A 22,855-nucleotide genomic window follows, 5' to 3' on the forward strand; every position below is an offset into this window, starting at 1 on the left:
AATCGTTGATTACAAATTTGCATTTTTTTTCATTTGTTTCTTTTTTGTTTTTTTTTCTTGTAAAAAATAAAAAAATTCTTAATTTGTAAAGGAAATTTTTATTTTACTTGTAAAGAAATAGTTTATTACAAATTTGTAGTATTTTGTTTTGTATTATTTTCAGTATTTTTGTTTTCATATATTTTTCTAAAAATTAAAAAAATTGTTAATTTGTAGAAAAATTGTTAATTTCTGAAGAATTTTTTCTTTTTTTAATGAAATTGATGATTACAAATTTGTATTTTGTTATGTATTTTATTTTTATTTCTTTGTCATTTTTATAATTTTTTTTTGTATATAGTAAAAAAAATTGTTAATTTCTAGAAAAATATTTTATTTGTAGAGAAATCAGAAATTTGTATTTTCTTTTATATTTTTATTTCTTTTGTCTTTTGTGTATTTTTTGAATTTTTCTTGTAAAAAATAAATAAATTGTAAATTTGTGAAGAAATTTTTATTTTATTTGTATTTTTTTTCTTTTTTGTATTTTTCGTATGTTTTTATTTTTTTTGGGTTAAAAATGTTTAAAAAAATCGTTAATTTATAGAGAATTCATCAATTTCTAGAGGAATTTTTATTTTATTTGCAGAGAAATTCTTCATCACAAATTTGTATTTCGTTTTCTATTTATTTTTGTTATTTTTGTATTTTTGTATTTTTTTTTGTAAATATGAAAAAAAATTGTTAATTTCGAGAGAAATCGTAAATTTCTAAATAAATTTTTATTTTATTTGTAGGGAAATCACAAATTACAAATTTGTATTTTTTTTTGCATTTTTCTTGTAAAAAATTGTAAATTTATAGGGAAATTTTTATTTTATTTGTAAAGAAATGATTCATTACAAATTTCTATTTGATTTTGTATTAATTGGAATAGTTTTTATTTCTTTTATCTTTTTTGTATGTTTTTATTGTTTTGGTAAAAATGTAAAAAATCGTTTATTTATAGAGAATTCGTTAATTTCTAGCGAAAATTTTATTTTATTTTCAGAGAAATCCTTTGTATTTCGTTTTGTATTTTTTTTTTTTATTTATTTATATTTTTTGTATTTTTATTTGTATTTTTTTAATTTTTTGTTTGAATTTTTTGTATTTTTCATTTACATTTTTATTTATTTATTTATTTATTTATTTCAATCAATGACCCTATTTATTTTTTATTTCTATTTGAATTTGTATTTAAATTTACATTTGAATTTGAGTGTGATTTTTAATTTGCATTTTTCACTAATTCCTTCTTTTTTTTCGCAGGAAAGCGAGATCTATCAGAAGTGTGTGAGACCGCCACCGAATCGAACGGTGTTTGACAGTGAGAGTCCGCCGCCCTACAGGAGTCAATCAGCATTATTGGACGCTCCAGATCGGATAGTGCGTTGTCACAGTGCTGGCAGTTCATTATTGAGGGTATTCAGAAAATTTCCAAATCATGGAAATTCAACGCCAGCTGTTGTCGTTCCAGCGCAAAGGAGGCCAACATTATCGAATTATTCCGAATCAAGTAGCAATCTGAGTAATCTATCGAGTTTAACGGTGGTGCCTTGCGAGGCCGACGAGACCCAACAACAACATCACCAGCAACACGTCTGATCCATGGCGTTCATTTGATTCCCAAGAATCATGAAAAACTTCCTCGAGATGATGACCGTTTGTCTAAACTCGGGGAGCATTCGGACGTCGATTAGCCAAAGGCGACGACAACGAAGAAAATCATCAATAAATAACACAAATACTAATACTAACAAAAATAGTCAGCAACACGAGATTCTTGTCCTCGTTGTTGTTGTTGTTGCTGCTGTTGTCGTCGCCTATTGCGTCGTCGTTGTCGTTGTGCCTTCGCGTGTTCACGAGGTGCGGACGATTCCTCAAGACTGACTCGCAAGAGAAAAACAAAAAAAAAATAATAAATAAACACTTCTCGCACGGTGGCTCGCGTCATTTGTCCGTGAAAAGATTTTGACGATAAAGAGAAAACCGAAAGGAAAAGAGAGAGAAAGAGAGAGAGAGAGAAGGAGAAAAGTATGACTAACGATGGAACAACTTCTCAGGATAAATTTTACTTAGCAAAAAAAAAAATATTCAATCCTGAGAAAAGTTCCATCAAGCAATCCTAAAGGCCAGTTTCTAGCCAGATCTCAGATAAGTCCAAAGTCATAGTAAAGAAAATTTAATCAGTTTTGTGATGATCAAAAGAAAAGAAAATCGAGGGCAGATGTGGGAGTCTCTGGGTGAGAGTTTTCGGTGGCTAAAGGGAAAACAAACAATTCGAAATAGAAAAAAGAAAACCACCCCCTCGGCGAACGGACGATTCTCGAGTATCGTAGAAGTTTGTCCTTTTGCGAAAAAGACTTAGTAAATTATTTATTTGGCAATTGCAAAATTGCGACTATATTATATATAAATATATATAGATATAAACGTATATAAATATATACATTTATATATATGAAAGAAAGAAGAAAAAAAAACGGCGAGCGAATTATGTTCGGTTGCGGGTAAGAATCAGTTTTGTGTATGTAAGAAAAAAAATAGAATGAAAGAGATTTAAAAAAAAGAAAGACAAGCAAAATTAAATAACGAAAGGTGATAAAAAAATAGATGATGAGATAGAAAAATTGAAGGTTGATAGGAAAAAAAAATGAATGTTGCTAGTAAAATGAAACCTTTTTTTTCGTGGGGGAATGAATGTTGTCACAATGAGCAAAAAAAACAGTAGTGCCAAGAGCGAAAATTGTAAATATTAGGCTAGGTAGTTCAATATCAATATTAATTATAAACTAAAAATGATATGCTACATACCGATTTTAAACTAAAAAAAAAGGAAAAGGAAAAAAAGAAGAAACATCCGCAATACGATACACGAGTCCTCGGGTCGCTCGGAATTCTCCGGAATGCGCGAGCTTGAAAAAATAAAATAAAGTCTCTTTTAAAATATCATCAGGAGAATATTTATTTTGTCTCAAAAATTACAGTATTCTTTCTTTAAAAAAGAAAAAAATGTATAAAATTATAATCAGTATTTTTTTTAGTTTTTTTTACTTCAAGAATTTTTCTTTTTTTTTACTTCTTCTGAATTTATTTCAAGAGAGACTTTGGAAATAAGTTTTCTCGGGGTCTTATCAAACGTTTCGGTCTTGGCTCGACATTCACGTTTTAGTGTTTGATTCGACTGCGATAAACAATCACCGAGACCGATTTTGTTTTTCGATAATGCGCTAAATATTCTTTCAAAGATTTTTTTTTTCGTTAATGCTTTATTGTGTTCACTCCGAGAAATCGTGATTTTGTGGTCATTAATGAAAGCTCGCTCATTCCCCTGTGCTTTTGAATAAAAACGTAATTTTTTTAATTTGAAATTAAAAAAAAGAAAATACAGAGAAGGAAAATTTTTTATTTTAAAAATGAAAATTCAGAGAGAACTGAAAAATTGGTTTTAAAGTCTATCTACAACGAATTTTCTGATTATTTTATTTTCTAAAATGTTTTTCTATTTTCTAAAAAAATTTTCTAACAAAATGTTTTTATCGAATGACGGTGAATTTTCGAAAGATTTGCTTCTAATGAAAATCATTTTCTAAAAAATTTTTTCTAACAAAATATTTTGAAATTTCAAAATTTTTACTTCTAGTGAACATTATTTCCTAAAAAAATTTTCTGAACAATGTTCAATTTCTTTAAAATTGTAATTCAAATGATTTAATTTGAAATCGTAAAAATCGATTTTCTTTCAAACATTTATTAATTTCGAGTTTATAAATTCGCAGTAAAAAAACATGTTTATCGCAACATTTTTTATTGACTCAATTTAAAACTAATTATACTTCAAGAATGTTTAGAATTTCACAATTTTCAAGAAAATAGTTTTTGGAGAAATGAAAATTTGTTCAGAAATTGTAAAATAAAGTTCAAAAATCAAAACTTGCTAGAAAAGATTTTTTCACACCGAAAAAAAATAACAATTTGAAAAAATACTGTTTTCTACAAAATTTATTCGAAATTATTTGAAAATAAATTTATCCTAAATAAATTTAATAAAATGATTGAAAAGAAAAATTTTTCTCTAAAATTAAATTTATCCTCAATAAATTAAATAAAATGACTTAAAAGGAAAATTTATCTTTAAAAAATTTAATAAAAACGATTTAAAATTCAATAAAATGGAAAAAAAATTTTAAATTCAATAAAAAATATTATTTACTATAAATTCGAGTTCTTTCATGAATTTTCAAAAAAAAAATTTTTGCACGAGGCAGCACAAAAAAAACTAAAAATTCCACCGAGCAAAATTCTGATGACAAAAAATTAAATTTCATTCTATAATTATAAAAATCAAGCTGCGCAGTTCGAGCGACACGAGAAGCAAAAAAAAATGCAAACGAAAATGAAAATAAAAAAAAATTAATAATAATAAGAAAAAGAAATGCAAAATAAAACGCTAAGCGCATAGAAACAAAGCGATTTTCCATCTTCGAAATGTGTTCAAGGCGCATGCAATATTAGGTGATGAAGATTAATTATTATATTTAAAAAAAAAAAGATATGACAAGGAGAAAAAAGTGATTTTTTATTAATTAGTGAAAAAAATGGAGGAAGACTAAAAAAAGAGAGGGAGAGAGAGAGAGAGAAAAAAAGAGAGTTTGTGTGCGTGAGAGTGAGAGAAAGAGAGAAAAAGTAAGAAAGAAAGAAAGAAAGAAAGAGAAGAGATGTTTTAATCCAATGGGTCCTGTGCAAGCCTCGGTTGAATTTAAATGTTATCTATCTTTATTGTTAGATTGAATTTAAATTAAATCAATGGAATATATACGTAAGAAATAAGTTCTTTGTAGGCGAGATTCGTAGTGGACTTGAATTATTATTATTATTATCATTATTATTATTATTATCATTATTATTATTATTATTATTATCATTATTATTATTATTATGATTAGGATTATAATTATTATTATAATTATAATTATTCTTTTAATTATGATTAGAATTATAATTATCATTTTAATTATGATTAGGATTATAATTATTCTTTTAATTATGATTAGAATTATAATTATAATTTTAATTATGATTAGTATTATAATTATTCTTTTAATTATGATTAAAATTATAATTATCATTTTAATAATGATTAGGATTATAATTATTATTTTAATTATGAATAGGATTATAATTATAATTTTCAACATGATTATAATTATAAATATAATTACGATTATGACTGTAATTATAAATATAATTATAATTATGATTGTGAATATAATTCTAATTATGATTATTATGATAATTATTATTATTATTATTATTATTATTATTATTATGATTATTATTATTATTATGATTATTATTATTATTATATTATTATTATTATATTATTATTATTATAATTATTATTATATTATTATTATATTATTATTATTATATTATTATTATTATTAATATTATGATTATTAATATTATTATTATTATTATTGAATGAATATCGCGACTTTCAACTAATTTGTTGATATTCGAGAACAAGATTTTTTTTTTTGGGAACATTCGAGGACGAGTGGATTAAATTTTTTTTTCTTTTCAAAAAAAAAGAAATATATCTAATAGAAAAATAAAAAATGTCCTCGGTCGTTGCGCCCGGGTCTTCCTTTTAAATAAAAGAAAAAAAAATCTAACGCTTTGCTTGCGGAAGGCCGGATTAGCGAGGCAAATAATCTCAAATCTCATGATCTCGATATTAAAAAAAAAAAAGCGATCGATTATTTAGCTGTTGAACTTCCTATTCTTCCGTCTTTCTCTTTTTTTTTTAGATAAATATCTTTTTGTTTTAATTTTTTTATTTAAATTTTAAATTAAGGAAAATTATTGAAAAAATGAAAAAGTTAGAAAAATGATCAAATTTGGAAAAAAAGTATCTTTTTTTCTTAAGAGATAAAAAAAATGGCATGTGGATCGTGTTGCAAGAAAAAAAAATGTGCCAGATAAATTGTTGATTCTCACTTTTTTAATTTTTAGATTATAGGGAGATTGTAGTCACTATTTTCCATAAGAGTGTTTTTTATTCGAGAGAGAGACATAAATTTGTTAGTTTATAAATTATAAGGTTGAATGTAAAGATATTAGGTGATGAAGTTGTAATAAGAGGAAAAAGAAGACGAAGAAGAAGATGATGATAATGATGATGAAAATTGGTCTAGTCTAAAAAAGCAAATAGCAAAATGAGATTTTTATTATATGAATAGGCGATTAAACCAAAGGTCGATATTCAAATTATAGATTATTTAGATCCGATGGAAATTAGAGGAAATGGGGGAAATATATTTTTTTTTTTTTTGGAAGAATGGGAGTTTCGACGAATTGTCCGGTCTGCCTCGGCGAAGCCTTAAATTTCGGCCAAGCACGACTGGTTGATGAAAAAAAAGAAATTTTTTTTTCAAAAAAAAAAAAAAAAGCTATTGCAATCGATTGCTGATCTTTATTCTTTTTTTTTCTCTTGCGTTTTAGGACGTATTTGTAATTATATTAGTGACAACGACTCGGCGATAAATTTTTGCGCCAGTCAATTGTGATTTCACAACGTGTTCCAAAATTTCGATGTCAAATGCGTCTCTTCGCTGGTGAAGGCGCGTCGAAACTTTTTACGATGTAATTATATCCTACTGTTGATAAGAAATCGGTGTGTCTAGTCCCTCGTGGTTTTTTTTTAATTAATCGACAACTCGTGTCACTCTTGTGAAAAAAAAAATTCGTCATTTCTCTTTTTTTCTATTTTTACTTTCAAAAAAAAAAAACAAAAAACAGAGTGACTCTTGGTATCGTTTTCCAAAAACCACGAAGCGTCCATTTTTGTTACTAGTAACCAAAAGAAAAAAAAAATATGAAAAAAAAATGGTGAGAAAGCAATGCACAGACCCGCAGACTGATGGATGTACCGTAAAATTGAGAATCAAAATTCTTATAGGTATTTAAAAAAAAGACTCTTCCTCGATATGCGCAAATGGCTGATCGAAGAAGGGAATTTAGGGGGGAAAATAATAATGTATGAAATGCGAGGACCTTTAAAACATAAAATACAAGATGAAATCATCTCTTTATCGTCTTTTTTTTGTATATATAATTTAATGAAAAAAAAAATGATTTTTCTGTTTCGAAAAAACAAATGTAACGATTTTTTAGAAATTAATTTCAAAAACAACTTAATAATTATGTATAATTAAATTTTTTTTTCAGTTGACTATAAAATTTTTGAAATTAAATTCTAAACTATCGACGAGGAGAAAAAAAAATGAAAAGAAATAAGAAAAAATCAAATGATTTTTGATTATAATTTTATTGTGAATATAGATATTTCTTTTTCTTTTATATAATAAATAGAGTGATTTCATCTTGTATAGAAGTGAAAAACAGAGCGTGTCATGTCGTTCGAGTCGACTGATCATCATTATATTGTAATATCATCATCATCGAACTTACAAATGTTTTTTTCACTATCGTTGTGCGTACAAACGAAAGAAAGTAAATTTTGAAGAAACTTTTTTCCAAATAATCGATCGATGTTTAGAGACAGTGTCGTTTAAAAAAAAAAAAAGAATTAAAAAACCGTAGGTCGCTTCTACTAAAAGTTTCATCAGGACAGAAAAAATAAATAATTAAAAAATTCGAACGAGCGCCAAAACATTGCATTTGGAAAGATGAAAATTCTTTTTCTTTTCGAAGTGTGCAATATTTACGAACTGGAAATTTTTTTTTTGTCACAAATTTCAAGTTCAAATCGATTTTTTTGCTTTTTGAAGAAAATAAATATGTATATTTAAAAAAAAATGATTTTATTGTATAAGAATCGATTTGATTTTTTGGAGAAAGAAAAATGATCCAATTATTGAACTTGATATTTAATGATTTATTATGTTCAAATTTCTGGTTCGATTTCCAAATGCATTGAGGCGCATAACGAGAATAATTAAAAAAAAAAAAAACTTTTTTACACAGTAGACTTGTACCATTTTACCACATATAGAAAAATGTTCGTTGTTCACTGCTCTGGCTTGCTAGGAAAATAAAATCTTGGGCTCGGAGGCTGTTCGAACATTTATTATAATTAAGAAGGTGTTCTGTACCTTTTTATACAAAAAAAAGTATATTCGATAATGTACACTACTAATTGTTCCGAACAGTTTTCCTTCGTGCCCCGATGAATCGGCAACATTTCGACATTGCAAGATTATTGGTGTACTTATCACGCAGTTTTCTACAAAATAAAGAAAACGATATTGAAAAAAAACTCCTTCTTCTTAATTATTTCCTCACCTCTCCTCTTAGTGTTAATTTTTCTATTCTTATTATTTGTTCGCAAAAAAAGAAAAATTTAATTGGCAAATTAAAATTGCTCTAAGTTCTTATTTCGATTTTTTTATTTACAATTTTTCAAAATGTAATTTTTTCTTCGAGGTTTCGTAAAATAATTTTTTTTTTATTGTAAAATAATTTTTTTTGCTTCTTTTGTAAATTAATTGTTATTTCTCTTTTGGTTTAATGTCTCTTCTCTTGTTTATAAAAAAAAATTTATTTCCTTTTTTGTAAAATAATATTTTTTCTTTTGTTCTGTAAAATAAATTTTCTTTCTTTTTTTGTAATACAATTTTTTTTAACTTTTTCCTTTAAAATAATTTTTATTTCTTGTTTCGAAAAATAGTAATCTTTTTGCCTTTTTCCTGCAAAATAATTTTTATTTCTTTTTCTGTAAAAATTTTTTGTGGTTTTTTCTTTGAAATAATTTTTTTTCTCTTTTTTGGTAAAATAATTATTTTTGACATTTTCCTTTAAAATAATTTTTATTTCTTGTTCTGTAAAATAATCTTTTTGCCTTTTTCCTGTAAAATAATTTTTATTTCTTTTTTTGTAAAATATTTTGTTGACTTTTTTCTTTAAAATAATTTTTTTGACATTTTTATTTCTTGTTTTGTAAAATAATCTTTTTGCCTTTTTCCTGTAAAATAATTTTTATTTCTTTTTTTGTAAAATATTTTGTTGACTTTTTTTTTTAAATAATTTTTTTGCCATTTTTCTTTAAAATAATTTTTATATTTTGTTTTTTAAAATAATCTTTTTGCCTTTTTCCTGTAAAATAATTTTTATTTCTTTTTTTGTAAAATATTTTTTATCTCTTTTTTTAAAAAAAATTAATTTTTTGCTTTTTTTCTAAAATAATTTTCTATTTCTAAAATAATTTTCATTTTCTAAAGTATTTTTCTTTTTATAAAATAATTTATTTCCCCCTTTTTTTCTCGAAAATCAGATTGAAGATTTGCAAAATGATTTTTTTGCCTTTTTTCCTGAAAAATAATTTTTTTTTCACTTTTTCTGTAAAATAGTTTTTATTTCTTTTATTGTAAAATAATTTTTTGTGCCTTTTTCCTGGAAAATAATTTTTTATTTCTTTTTTTGTCTTTTTCCTGGAAAATAATTTTTTATTTCTTTTTTTGTAAAATAATTGTTTGTCTTTTTTGTGTAAAATAATTTTTTTATTTCTTTTTTTGTAAAATATTTTTTATCTTTTTTTTAAAAAAATAATTTTTATCTCGTTTTTTAAAAAACGTTTACTACTTCAATAAATAAATAAAACAAAAATTTTTTCTTTTTTTCTAAAATAATTTTTTATTTCTAAAATAATTTTTTTTTTCTAAAATAATTTATTTTCCCCTTTTTTTTCTCGTAAATCAATTGAAGATCGATTTTCAAAATGTCTGAATTTTGTTTATCTATTATGTTGATTGAAAATAAATGTCATTTATGTACGAGTGGATTTAATACTGTATTTTTGGATCAGTGGTTAAAAACTGAATTGTGAAACGAATAAAGGTGGCTCGAGTGATTAAAAACTCGAGTCTCCTTTTCAAAAAACAAAAATAAAAATTAACGAACAAAAAGAAATAAATTTTTATTATGAATGGTGTAAATAGAATTAAATCGAGAAAATATTCACGAAGCCGAATGTCACGGGATATTATTTTTCCCATAAAATTAAAGCAATACAAGAAAAAACAATCTAATAAGACGAAAAAATGCATTTGCCTTCCATCAAATTATGTACACGTTGAATTTCCTCCTGTTTGGTCCGAACTAAGGTTTGAATTTTTATTTTCCATTAATTTCGGATTAAAAATTTTTTTTTCACCTTATTTTAAATATTTTATTCAATTTCTAATATAATTTTTTACTGTATTAGAAATTTTGTTACAAAAAGTTTACATTTTGTCTTCAAATTTCCAATATGTTTTGTCACCATTTAATTTTTTTGTCATTTTTAATTTTGTTAATTTATTCTATTTATTTATTTATTTATTTATTATAATTAAACAAAATTCTTTCTTTTTTTCAGAGAATTTTTCTTGACTTTTTTTCTAATTATTATTATTTTTTTCTGTTTTTTTAGGGCGAATAGACAACTTTGCGATGGAGTGATACAATGCGGTGGGAATAAATTTTTTCACGTCCACCGGGCAATTTTATCGGCAGTGAGTCCATATTTCAAGGCATTATTTACAAATAGTTTGAAAAATGGAAAAGCCGATATTAATGAGGTGAAAATTGACATTATTCCGGCATTTATTTTCGAATTGATTCTCGATTTCGTCTACACTGGTAGCTGTAAAATTACATCGAACAATGTCGAACAACTTTTATCATTCGCCGATCAATTCGAAGTACTTGGCATCGTTCAATTATGCTGTCAATTTTTATTCGATCAACTGACACCTGAAAATTGTCTAGGTAACTTAATTTATTTATTTACAAAAAATTTTCACGTATTTTTTTTTTTTTTATTTCTTAAATTTCATTTATTTTTATTATTTTATTGAGTAAATAAATAAATTAATAAATTTTAATTTTATTCTGAATTTATTTACTAATTAATAATTATTAAATTACTTATTGAAAAAATTTATTCCCAAATTTAAAATTCATCAAAAAAACGGAGTAATTGTAAAATTTTAAATTCGACTTAATTATTAATTGTAAATAATTAATTTATTAATTTATTAATTTATAATAATTGAAATTTTAATTAAAAGATAATTAACGAGAAAAATTGATTTGCACAGGAATTTTTAAATTTGCCCGTCACTATTTTTGTCGTAACTTGGAGGAGAAGGGACGTAAATTTATACGCTGTAATTTCAAGCAAATCGTGAAGGAAAGTCAAGAATTGAAAGACATTGCAGTCGATGAATTGGAATTAATTCTCCAGGACGATGAATTAAATGTACGTTACGAGGAATTAATATTCGAGGCAATAAAATTGTGGATCGAGACAAAAATTGATGAGAGAAAAAAATACGTACCACGTCTACTCAATTGTGTTCGTTTTGGTTTTATGAATTCAAAATTCTTCAATGACGAAGTACTTTGTTGGAAAATTTTTCACAATGACAAGGTTTCTTTTACCTTTTATTATTTATCGGAAAAATTAAATTGTCAAAGGAAAAAATTATATTTATTAAAAATTAAATAAAAATTAAATTTTATTTTTAATTTGTTAAAATTATATTTATTCATTAGATTTTTGTAAGTTAAAAAAATTTTTTTTTCTGTTCAAGGAATACAAACGTATTTTACATCCAATGAGCACCTATCTCACTGGACAAAATTCGAGGATAAATGGAGAATCAAATTTGAAAAATCCATTCCTAAGACCTAGAATACCTCATGAAATTTTATTCGCCATCGGAGGATGGAGTGCTGGTTCTCCAACGAGTTTTATCGAAACTTATGATACGAGGAAATTATTTTTTTTTTTTTTCAATTTTTGATGAATGGGAATATTTTTTAATATTTCGATTTTTATTAAAGAAAATTTTTTCAGTTTAGATATTTGGAAATTAATTTTTTTTTCTCTTTGTAGAGCCGACAAATGGTTCCTGTCGGTGAACACAGACGTAATACCAAAAGCTTATCATGGAATTTGCACGCTTAATAATTTAATTTACGTTATTGGTGGATTCGATGGTAACAATCATTTTAACACTGTTCGTTGTTTTAATCCAGTGACGAAAAAATGGAAGGAGAGAGCCTGTATGTATCATGCGAGATGTTACGTCAGTGTTTGTACACATGGTAAAAGAAAATTGTAAATTTTTATTTTGTTTAATATTTAATTATTTAACTAGCAAATGTTACGCGTGCAAAACGTGATATTCAATGTATTATTATTATTATTATGAAAATTATAAAATTTTTTATTTTCAAATATAAATTTTTGAATAATTTCATAATCGAAATTCAAAAAATCCACTTATTAAGAAAATAATTAATTATTATTGTTTATATTTTCAAACAAAATTTCAATCAGATTTCACGAAAGAAATCAATTATTTCTTTTATATAGTAAAGTCTTTGCAAAAATTTAATTATTTTCAATAAAATTTCACAAAAAAATTAAATTATTTTTAATAAGTCATAAAATTCTTCTGAGAAATTCAATTTTAAGAAACTTCAATAATCAAATATTCAATTATAATTATTAACAGACACGATTTAATTATTTTCATCTTTTTCAATTAAAATTGTTTAAAAAAACTACAATATTTTCCAAAAAGATAAAGAAATTCTTCAAAAGAATTAAATTATTAACGAAAACTTCACAAAAAAATTGTTTAAAAGAATTTAATTTTCTATTAATAACTTTTTTTAAATTTAATAATAAAATTAATTACAAATATTATGATAAAAATGATTATTTTCAAAAAATTAAAGAATTTTTCGAAAGAATTCAATTATGTTCAAAAATTTTAATTAAAATTATTTTAAAAAATTGATAGCAATTTTTTCAAAACAATTCAATTATTTCCAATAAAATTTTTATAAGATTTGTGGGGAAAATTCAATTATTTTCAAAAATTTTCATAAAATTCATCAAAAGAATTCAATTATTTTCATAAATAATAAAATTCTTCTCTTAAATTCAAATATTTATGAAAATAATTGAATTCTTAAGAAGAATTTTATTATTCAATTTATTATTCAAAAAAGAATTTTATTATTTATAAAAATAATTTAATTATAAAGAATTTTATCAAAATTTTTGAAGATAATTAAATTATTATAAAAAAATTTACCAAAATTTTTGAAAATAATTGAATTAGGTATTATAAAAAACTTTATCAAATTTTTTTTGAAATAATTGAATTCGTGAGAAGAATTTTTCTACTTAAGAAAATAATTGAATTCTTTTGAAGAACAAAATTTTCATTATTTAAAAAACAAAATTTTCATTTTTTATAAAAATTCAAATTCTTCAAAACAATTCAATTATTTTCAAAAATTTTGATAAAGTTTTTTATAATAATTTAATTATTTTTAAAAATTTTGATAAAATTCTTTATAATTCAATTATTTTTATAAATAATAAAATAATCAAATATTAAATTACAATTATTAACAGACACGATTATCTTAAAAAGTTGACAAAAATTCTTTGTTCAATTCAATTATTTTCAAAATTTTTAATTAAAATTATTCAAAAAACTACATTATTTTCAAAAAAAGAACTTAAAGAAATTCTTCAAAAGAATTTAATTATTTACAAAAACTGTAATAAATTTGTTTAAAAAAGTTTAATTTTTTGAAACAATTCAACTATTTTCATAAATAATAAAATTCTTGGTAGGAATTCAATTATTCTAAAATTTTTTGATAAAATTCTTTGCAAGAATTCAATGATTTTCAATAATTTTCAATTAATTTCAAAATTGAAAATATTTGAATAGAAAAATTATTTAAAAAGTTAGGAAACAAAAAAGCAAACAACAACTAACTTCAAACTACGAATAAATTACCAAAATACAACGATTATTAATAAAAAAAAAATATAGATTTTCGTTTTATTAAGAAAGAAATTCTTTGGTTCATTTATGTAATTATTTTATTTTTATTAAGAAAAAATTCGTTAGTTTATTTATTTATTTATTTCTATTGAGAAAAATTTCGTTTGTATTTATTTATTTAATAATTTTATTTTTATGTGAAATAATTCGTTTGCTTATTTATTTAGTTATTTAATTCTATTTTTATTCGGAACAAATTCTTTGATTTATTTAATTATTTTCTTTTTATTCAGAAAAATTTCGTTTGATGATTTATTCAGTTATTTATTCAATTATTGAATTTTATTTTTATTGAGAAAAAATGCGTTAGTTTAAATTTATTTAATTATATTTTCTCTTTTTTGAAAAAAATTTCGTTTGCTTATATTTAATTATTTTGTTTTTATTAAGAAAAAAAATCATTTAATTTCATTTTATATTGACAAAAAAATTCGATTATTTATTTTTTTTCAAATTTCTTATTTCCAGATAGAAAGATTTACGCCCTGGGTGGATATAATGGTCGGATTAGAATGAATTCAGCTGAACGTTACGATCCAGAGAGGAATCAGTGGGAAATAATTCCGTCGATGCATCGTCAACGTTCTGATGCAAGTGCAGCGGCGCTTGGGAAAAAAATTTACATTGTCGGCGGTTTTAATGGTCACGAGGTTCTTCAATCGGCTGAAGTTTTTGACACTGAGACGAATCAATGGAGTTATATTTGTTCAATGAATATTCCAAGATCCGGCGTGTCTTTAGTGGCATTTCGCGACAATTTATATGCTCTTGGCGGTTTTAATGGATATTCACGGCTCAGTTCCGGTTATTTTCACATTTTATTTGCTTTTCATATTTTTTCAATTTCAATTTTATTTGTTTTTAATTTTCTTTTTATTTGGATTGCATTTAATTATTTGTAATTTAATTTCTCTTTTCTTTTGATTTTTTTTTCATCTTATTTTATTTATTTTCAAATTCTTTTTTTATACTTTTTTTATTTCTGATTTTATGAATTTTGCTTTAATTTTTATATTATTTAATTAGTTTTAATTTCATTTTTCTTTTAATTTGCATCTTATTTTATTTATTTTCAAATTTCTTTTCTATATTTTTTTTATTTCTGATCAATATGATTGTAAGAATTTCGCTTTAAGTTTTATATTATTTAATTTGTTTTAATTTAATTTTTCTTTTAATTTTCATTTTATTGTATTTATTTTCAAATTTCTTCTCTATATTTTTTTGGATTTCCATTCAATAATTGAAAGAATTTTTTTATAATTTTTATTTTATTTATTTACTTTTAATTTTGCTCTAATTTTTTTGTAATTTCATTTTTCATTTCATTTTAATCTTCGTTAAATGAAGCAAAAAATTATAGAAAAGAAATTTGAAAATAAATAAATTTTATTTATTTTCAAATTTCTTTTCTATAATTTTTTTTTTTGCTTCTATTTAACTGGAAAAATTTTTTAGGCGAACGTTTTACTCCGTACAATAATCAAGGATGGCAGGAAATTTCCGAAATGTTCTGTCCACGAAGTAATTTTGCGATTGTTATTTTGGACGAAATGATTTACGTTATTGGCGGATTTAATGGTACAAAGTATTTTGTAAATTTCCAAAAATTAATTTTATTATAGATTTTAATTGAAAATCCAGAGCATATAGATCAAAGAGAATTGTAAAGAATTTTTTAAACATGTTTTTCTATTTTTTTCCGTTTGTATAGAAAAAAAAAATTTCTAACAAAGATATTTCTTTCTTTTTTTTTCTAATTTTAGGTTCAACGACAATTGCTTTTGTCGAATGTTATGATGTTGATGTTAATGAATGGTACGAAGCATCAGCTATGAATTTGAATAGAAGTGCATTGGGTGCTTGTGTTGTTGCCGGTTTGAAAAATGCTCGCGAATATTCATATTTGAGTAAAGCACTTAACCATAATCAAGGTACGAATTTTTATTAGTTATTTGTTTTAAAAATTTGATTTTTGCTTTTTACGATTAAAAAATCAAGAAAAAATCGGAATCTAAATTATAAATTAATGTAAATAGGAAAAAAATCGAAGAATCAAGACAGGCCGAATCAAAGTGGCGAGGGATCATCAATGGCATTGAGTACACGAAATATTGGAGAACAACATCGTCAATTGGGTCCAATTGACGGAATGGCGGAAGGTATAAATCATCCTCTTCCCAATGGAGACATGAACAGTGAAAATCTACCAAGAGAACAATAATTAAATTTTAATTCTCTCCAAAAAGGGGAAAAAGAAAAAAATTTTTTTCAAGTTTTTTCAAATTTTTACATCAAATTTTCAATTTTTTTATATTTCTTTTTTCCAATTCTTTCCGAAAGTTGCAAATTTTTTTTTACTCATTATAATTTTTAATCGCAAAAAAAGAAACCTTTGGCAAATTTTAGAATTTTATTTTATACTTTTTTCAGACAAATTTTTTTCCACGGATTTTTTATTTCCCTTTTTTTATTTTTTTAAATTTATGTAACAAATTTTGTTTGTAGTGACTTCTTTTTGTACTTCTTTTTTTTTGTATAGAAATGAAATTTACGGATAAAATGTAAATAATAATAATTAAAAATTGTAAAGAATTTTTATCACTTAAAATGATTTGATTTTATTTTTTCTAAATAAAATCTTTCTTATTTTTTTCGATGGCATTTGTATAAAACGATGGTGCAATTTTGTTATTTATTGTGTGGGTTGGTATGAATATTTCAAAGAGAAAATAATTGATAAATTTTTTATTATTATTTTTTTTTTTTTTTTTGCTTTTTTCTTTGAAGGAAAAAGTGAAAACAATTTTTACAGAAATAAAAATCTTTTAGCTAGTAATAATAATAATTACAATTTTTATTCATCTATTTCACATATGCAGATATAGATTCTTTATATTACTCATTATCGTATGTATATTGTATACACTGTTACTTTTTTTTTGTCTTTGGTGTTGGCAATTTTTTAAAAACAGCTTTTCTCATTCTCCCCTTTTTTTGTATACATGCAAGACGTTTTTTTTTCTTTTGCGAATTTCTTACTTTCTATTCCAAAGTAATAAGTAATGACATCGAATCTCAGGGCCACAAAACTGTATAATAATTCTCTCTGTTTATTCTAAATTATCCCTTTGTATTTCAAATTGTTAAATATTAAAAAAAGTTCAATCATTTTTTGCAATTTTTTCTTTGTTTCAAAAAATTGATATATAAAATCTAAGTTGTCGATCAACTTTCTGAAATCCTGTACAGTTGTGACTCTGTGATAAATTTTTTTTCTAGAAAAATTGTGCCTTTAGGTAAATTGATACCATTAAAAATTATTTAAAGTGACGAGTGTACAAAGTCAATTCACAATTAGACTTTTTTTTAATGCTTTATAATTATAATAATAACGATGTAATTGAGCAAACAATAGGACAGCAATAAAAATACCTCGAGTATTATTATTTTCTTTTAAATTTATATTTTCGGAAAAATAAAATGAAAAGCAAACCGAAATATACTCTAGAAAGTGAATCTAATTTGTTCGTTTTTTTTATTACGACGTAGTGTGTTAATATTAAATTTTTTTAAATTCTTTGTGCACGATATTAATTCCTTGTTGCGACTTTTGAAAAAAAAAAAATTGTCTAGAAACATTCTCGTTCAAGACAATTTTTTTTTTTTTGGTTTTTTAATCGAAAATCTTTTTGTTTGAAAAAGTACTTTTCTTTCATTGAATGTAGAAAATGTAGTTATCAGTTCTTTTCAAAAAACTCAAAAACTCATTTATATATAAATTTTAAATTGATATTGAATAGAATTACAATTATAAATTGTTATTTTTTTATATATCATGATATAATTTATAAACATTTTTAAATCGATGCTTAGAAAATGTTTTGATCATTTCAAAAAATGTTGTAGGAAAAACGACGAGATTTTCAATAATATTCATAAATATTAAAGTCTTTATTTAAGCACACGGATATACGAGATGGAAAATGTGCTTTTTTTCTTAATAAAATACATACTTGCATGTGTGCGCAGATATATACTTCTTTTCAAAAATTCTCATCGATTTTGTTTTCATTATTTTTTTCTCTAAATTCCTTCTGGAAGACATTCTGAATAAAATTCGAATACAATTGTAAATTTACAAAAAATTTACAATAAAATAATTAATAATTAAAATTCAACGATGAGTATTAACTAAATTAAATTAATAATTAATAAATTTAATTTATTAATTTTCAATTACTAAAAACTATTGGAGGGAGTTATTTCTTGTTTTTTTATACGATTGTTCGTTTCGTTTCACACACTATACTGCATTTATTTTGCAGCTGACATTTTTTTAAAAAAGAAAATCCACCATTTTTTGAAGAACGAAGAAATATTTACAAGAAAAATTACAATAATTTTATTTAATTGAAAAAAACTCTCAATTTGTGTCAAAAAGAGTATAAAATTATTATTTTTCATTTTATTTGAAATTTTAATTTCAAATTTTAAATTTCAAATTTCTAAATTCATAATTTCTTATATTCGAATAATCTTATATTCACTTCTATATATATATTCATAATCAAATGAATGAAATGAATATTCTTTTTTTCGGGAAATATTTCATCCCTGTGATAATAGAGAACAAAATTTCTTCCCTTTAGAAATTTTTTTCTTTCCATTCGCATTTCATTGGTAATAATTTTTCGTCGCACACATCACACGCATGCATAGTTTTATCTGAGGGAGAACAATTGACATACGTTTTATAACTATCCTAACTCTTTCATACTAAACAAAGAAAATGGTTATTTTGAAGGCTCGACTTTAAATTTAAAATCACAAGTATTCCTATAAAAAGAAAATATTTAATTTTAAATATTCTTTTTAATTTTTATTCAAATTTTCTATTTCTTTAGTAATTTTAATAGCATATTTAAATTTACTTCTAGAATTTAAATTTAATTTTTTTTTTTTTGAATTTAAAATCTGTTTATAGTCGAACCTACTATTTTTTACATTTAATGATTTATAACCGAATCCATTTCTTTTTTCTCGATTTTGACAATTTACTCTTTGTTTAAAAAACAAATTGTTCAAAAATTCCGTAATTTTTAAACAATTACAGAGTTTTATAGAAAATTTGTTTATTTTTCTTGGTAAATTTGGATTCGGTTAATTTACAACTTCTCCTTTTTTTACAAGAGTTAGAAGAAAAAATTCTTTACTCATTTTTCTCATTTCTCGATATCATAAAAATGGTAAAAATTTAAAATTTAAACACTAAATTATTTTACATTTCCTTTGTCGATAAAGGAGTTTTTCTTCGACTCTTAATAATGAATCGCGAGAATGTATTTTTTTTTTTTTTTTTTGGGAAATATATTCTATATTTAAAAACACTAAACTTTTTTTTAATGATTGTTTCATTATTCCTAAAAATCAATTTAAAATTCAGTCATTTTTAACTCTATGGATCGAATTCGTGCTATTTTTTTTTCTAGAAAATTTTTTTGATCCGTCTCATATATATTTTCTTTTTTTTTTGATACATGTTCCAAGTTAACTCTCTAATAGTTTGCCAAAAAAAATTTAAAAATTCAAATTGAAATGTGTTCTCTTCATTACGGAGAATAAAAATTGAAAAATTAATTAGGCCACATAATTTTTTGGTCGCGATTTAATTTTTGTGAATGAATTTGATTTTGCGGAGAAGATGTAGAATGAAAATGAGTAACGTTTCTATGTAAATTAAAATTCTAGGGAAAAAAATTTTAAAAAAAAACATTCAAAAAAAATTAAGTGATAATTTTACTTTTTTCGATTCATTTGTTTTTTCGAAAGAAAGAAAGTTTTTTCTTTCGTTACAGAATGAAAGGAATACAGGTATATCAGTTTTTATGTGGGATTCATGCAAATTTCAATGAAATCTCATTCACTTTCTATAAAAAACTTAGCACTAATTTAAAAATTGTAAGAGATAAATCACGTTATACAAAATTCTAGTGCGCTTTTGCCGAATTTTTTTTTTCTTTTTCGAACATTGGAAACGCTTCTAGAAATGCTAAAACGAGGTAGGCCTCCTTTTAGTAACAGTCCTTAAAAGTTCGATTGCGATTTTTCGATGAAGAGTCAAAGTTCGTGACACCATTTTTAAAAATAAATAACCAAAGAAATTAAATTTAAAATCGAAATTTTAATTAGTTTCGATTTAGCTAAATCAAAACAAAAATTAGTGATAATTTATAAAAAAAAAGAAGAATTTTTCACGACAGAAATAAAGGACTGAAATGAATTTTTGTTGTGTGTGCCTTTTTTTTGTAAAACTTGTAAAAATTACAATTATTTTTTTTTGTACGACAAAAAGAGAAGCTTTTTTAATGAACACGGCATAATCTAATATTTATCCTAGCCTACTCAGTGGGACGAGCCTTGGCAAAAGAAAATAAATAAAATGAAAAAAATACAAACCTATTTTTACTATCGCGATATTCCCAAGGCATGCGTCGACGACGGAATTTTCATGTCCTTAGTTAATTTCTCTTTATTTTTTGTTCATTTATTTTCTTCTATATAGAAATTCTTTTCTCCTTCCAGCATCAATGCTAAAAATTTTTTTCGTTCTTTTATCTAAAATATTTGAGACCCGCCACGAGGAAGAACTTCTCGATAAAGAGCTCTGAATCGAGGACGGCGATGTGCGCAGCTCTGCCAATTAGGGCGTTTGCCGTTGGAGGTAGAGCATGATGAACGTCATATCTCACCAAACTTACTCCTTGTGCTGACATTATTGGATAAAGAATATTGTGCACCATTTCCCTATAGGCAGCTCCTGAAAAAAGAAAAAAATGTCATTTTCTCACCAAAAGAGGAATTTTTAATTAAATTTACAGAAATGCAGGGTTGCTACAAAAATTTAATTTTCTTTTTCCCTGATTTTCAAACAAAATTTTATCATTTTTCATGACCCTGAAGAATATTCTTATTCACTCCAAAAATTATTAAATACTCAAAAAAATGTTGTAATACTTTTATTTGCAAATTTCTCTAAAAGGAAAATTATTCGAAAACATCAATAAATTCTTTTTTAAATAAATATTTAATCATTATTGTTTTTCCATAGGAATCAAGATTTTCAAATTCAAACCTTTTGAAATTCAATAACTTATGAGAATATTAATATATAAAACTTGAAGAAATTGATCACTCCGAGTGATTCAAAATTCAATTATTTTTAAAAATTCCCGATGTAATGGTTTTAATATTCAATTATAATTTAAAATTTTAAGTAAAATTCATTTTTTAATCAATTTTTATTAAAAAATTTCACGAGAATTCAATTATTTAAATACAGCAATGAATCATTTATTAAATAATTGAATATTTCTTAAAATTGAATTTTAATCAAAATTTTTAAAAATAATTGAATTTTTTCGGCGAATTAAAAATTGTTTTTTAAATAAATGCAATTTTCTATCATTTTATTTAAAATTGTATAAAAAATAATTTAAATTATGCGATAAGTTTTGTTATTTTTGAAAATAATTGAATTCTTGCAACGAATTTTATTAAAAAATTTTTTAAAGAATTGAATTCCTGTGAACAATTTTATTTATAAAAATAATTTAATTCCGGAGACAAATATTGTTATTTATGAGAATAACTAATTTCTTGTGAAGAATTTTATTCAAATTTTTTTAAATAATTGAATTTCTGTGAAAATATTTATTTTTGACAAGAATTTAATTCTTGGAAAGAATTTTATTCAAATTTGTTGAAATAATTGAATTTCTTAAAATTTTTTAAAACCTTTTGAAAATAATTATATTCCATCGAGAAATTTCATTCGAAGAATTTTATAAATATTTTTGACAATAATTGTATTCCTAGAAATAATGTTATATTTTACGAAAATAATTGTATTCTATGATCAATTTTATTCTAATTTTTTTAATTTATGAAGTATTTTATAAAATTTTTTTTAAATAATTGAATTCTCGAGAAAAGTTTTATTATTTATGAAAATATTTGATTTCTTCCGAATAATTTTATTCAAATTTTTCTAAATAATTGAATTTCCATAAAAAATTGTATTATTTGTGAAAATAATTGAATTGTATAGGAAAATTTTATTAAAATTACAATTTTATTAACTAAATCTTGTAAAGAATTTTGTCAAAATTTTTTTAAATAATAGAATTTTTAGAAGAATTTTATTAAAATTTTTCAAAATAATTGAATTACTCAGAACAATTTTTTTCAATTCTCTGAATTTATTTGAATTCTTTCGAAAAACTTCATTTAAAAATTAAAAATAATTGAATTGGTGCGAAGAAATTTAGAAAAAAAAGTTGATAAGTAATTGAATTCCTGTGAAACTTTTATTAAAATTTTGTTTAAATAATTGAATTCATTTGGAAAATTTCATTAAATTTTTTGAAAATAATTGAATTTTAGATAAGAATTTTATTATTTAGAAGGATAATTGAAATTTTGACAAGAATTTTAAAAATATTTTGATCATAATTGAATTTATGCGAAAAAGTTTATCACTTTTGAAAATAATTGAATTTCTGTAATCAGTTGTTTTTAAAATTTCTATTTAAATTCATTAAAAATTTTCTAATATTTAGAATTGTAACTTATGAAAGATTTCAATTTGAAAGTTTAAAAAATATCAATTTTTAATACATTTAAATAGAAATTTAAATTCATTTTCATCTACTTATAAAAATTTTAAACGCAATTCTTTTGAAATCCAATTAATTTTTTCTTAAAATTTCTATTTTAATTCATTAAAAATTGATATTTTCTAAAATTTTTAAATTGAAACCTTTGAAGTTCATCTATTCATGAAGATTGTAAATTGCAATTCTTTTGAAATTTTTAAGTAAAAATATTCATTATATAATTTCTAATTAATAATTTTATGATATTTCTTTAAGAATTAAGTTATTTAA

General features: G+C 23.0%; 3 protein-coding genes across 7 annotated transcripts in view; 2 read left to right on the plus strand and 1 right to left on the minus strand.

The window, feature by feature from the left end:
* The window catches only part of LOC122501926, a 54,713-nt gene extending 52,801 nt beyond the window's left edge, over positions 1-1,912 (plus strand). The window contains exon 3 of the mRNA XM_043611715.1: positions 1,291-1,912. Within this exon, the coding sequence (XP_043467650.1) occupies positions 1,291-1,626 (336 nt within the window). The 3' untranslated portion in view covers positions 1,627-1,912. The remainder of the gene's footprint in view (positions 1-1,290) is intronic.
* Positions 1,913-9,877: 7,965 nt separating this feature from the next.
* LOC122501971 (kelch-like protein 10) lies at positions 9,878-16,217 on the plus strand. The gene is made up of 9 exons (XM_043611784.1): positions 9,878-10,148; positions 10,457-10,794; positions 11,127-11,458; positions 11,622-11,803; positions 11,927-12,138; positions 14,376-14,711; positions 15,366-15,488; positions 15,674-15,841; positions 15,947-16,217. Exons 1-9 carry the CDS (start codon positions 9,967-9,969, stop codon positions 16,129-16,131), a joined length of 2,058 nt encoding a protein of 685 aa, XP_043467719.1. The 5' UTR covers positions 9,878-9,966; the 3' UTR covers positions 16,132-16,217.
* An 878-nt stretch (positions 16,218-17,095) lies between these two features.
* LOC122501972 (protein FAM135A) overlaps positions 17,096-22,855 on the minus strand; it is a 54,637-nt gene continuing 48,877 nt past the window's right edge. For all 5 annotated transcript variants that reach the window (XM_043611786.1, XM_043611789.1, XM_043611788.1 and 2 more), the window contains one exon: positions 17,096-20,727. In XM_043611786.1, the coding sequence (XP_043467721.1) occupies positions 20,522-20,727 (206 nt within the window). In that variant the 3' untranslated portion in view covers positions 17,096-20,521. The remainder of the gene's footprint in view (positions 20,728-22,855) is intronic.

Source organism: Leptopilina heterotoma, unplaced genomic scaffold, assembly GCF_015476425.1.
Source record: "Leptopilina heterotoma isolate Lh14 unplaced genomic scaffold, ASM1547642v1 Lhet_219, whole genome shotgun sequence".
Classification (NCBI taxonomy): domain Eukaryota; kingdom Metazoa; phylum Arthropoda; class Insecta; order Hymenoptera; family Figitidae; genus Leptopilina; species Leptopilina heterotoma.

Excerpts from the sequence above, each read along its gene's own strand:
- LOC122501971 (XM_043611784.1), top strand. The coding sequence starts at position 9,967 with ATGAATGGTGTAAATAGAATTAAATCGAGAAAATATTCACGAAGCCGA. Across the intron at positions 12,139-14,375 it reads CGTCAGTGTTTGTACACATG|ATAGAAAGATTTACGCCCTG; the intron begins GTAAAAGAAAAT and ends TCTTATTTCCAG. Across the intron at positions 15,489-15,673 it reads CGTTATTGGCGGATTTAATG|GTTCAACGACAATTGCTTTT; the intron begins GTACAAAGTATT and ends TTCTAATTTTAG.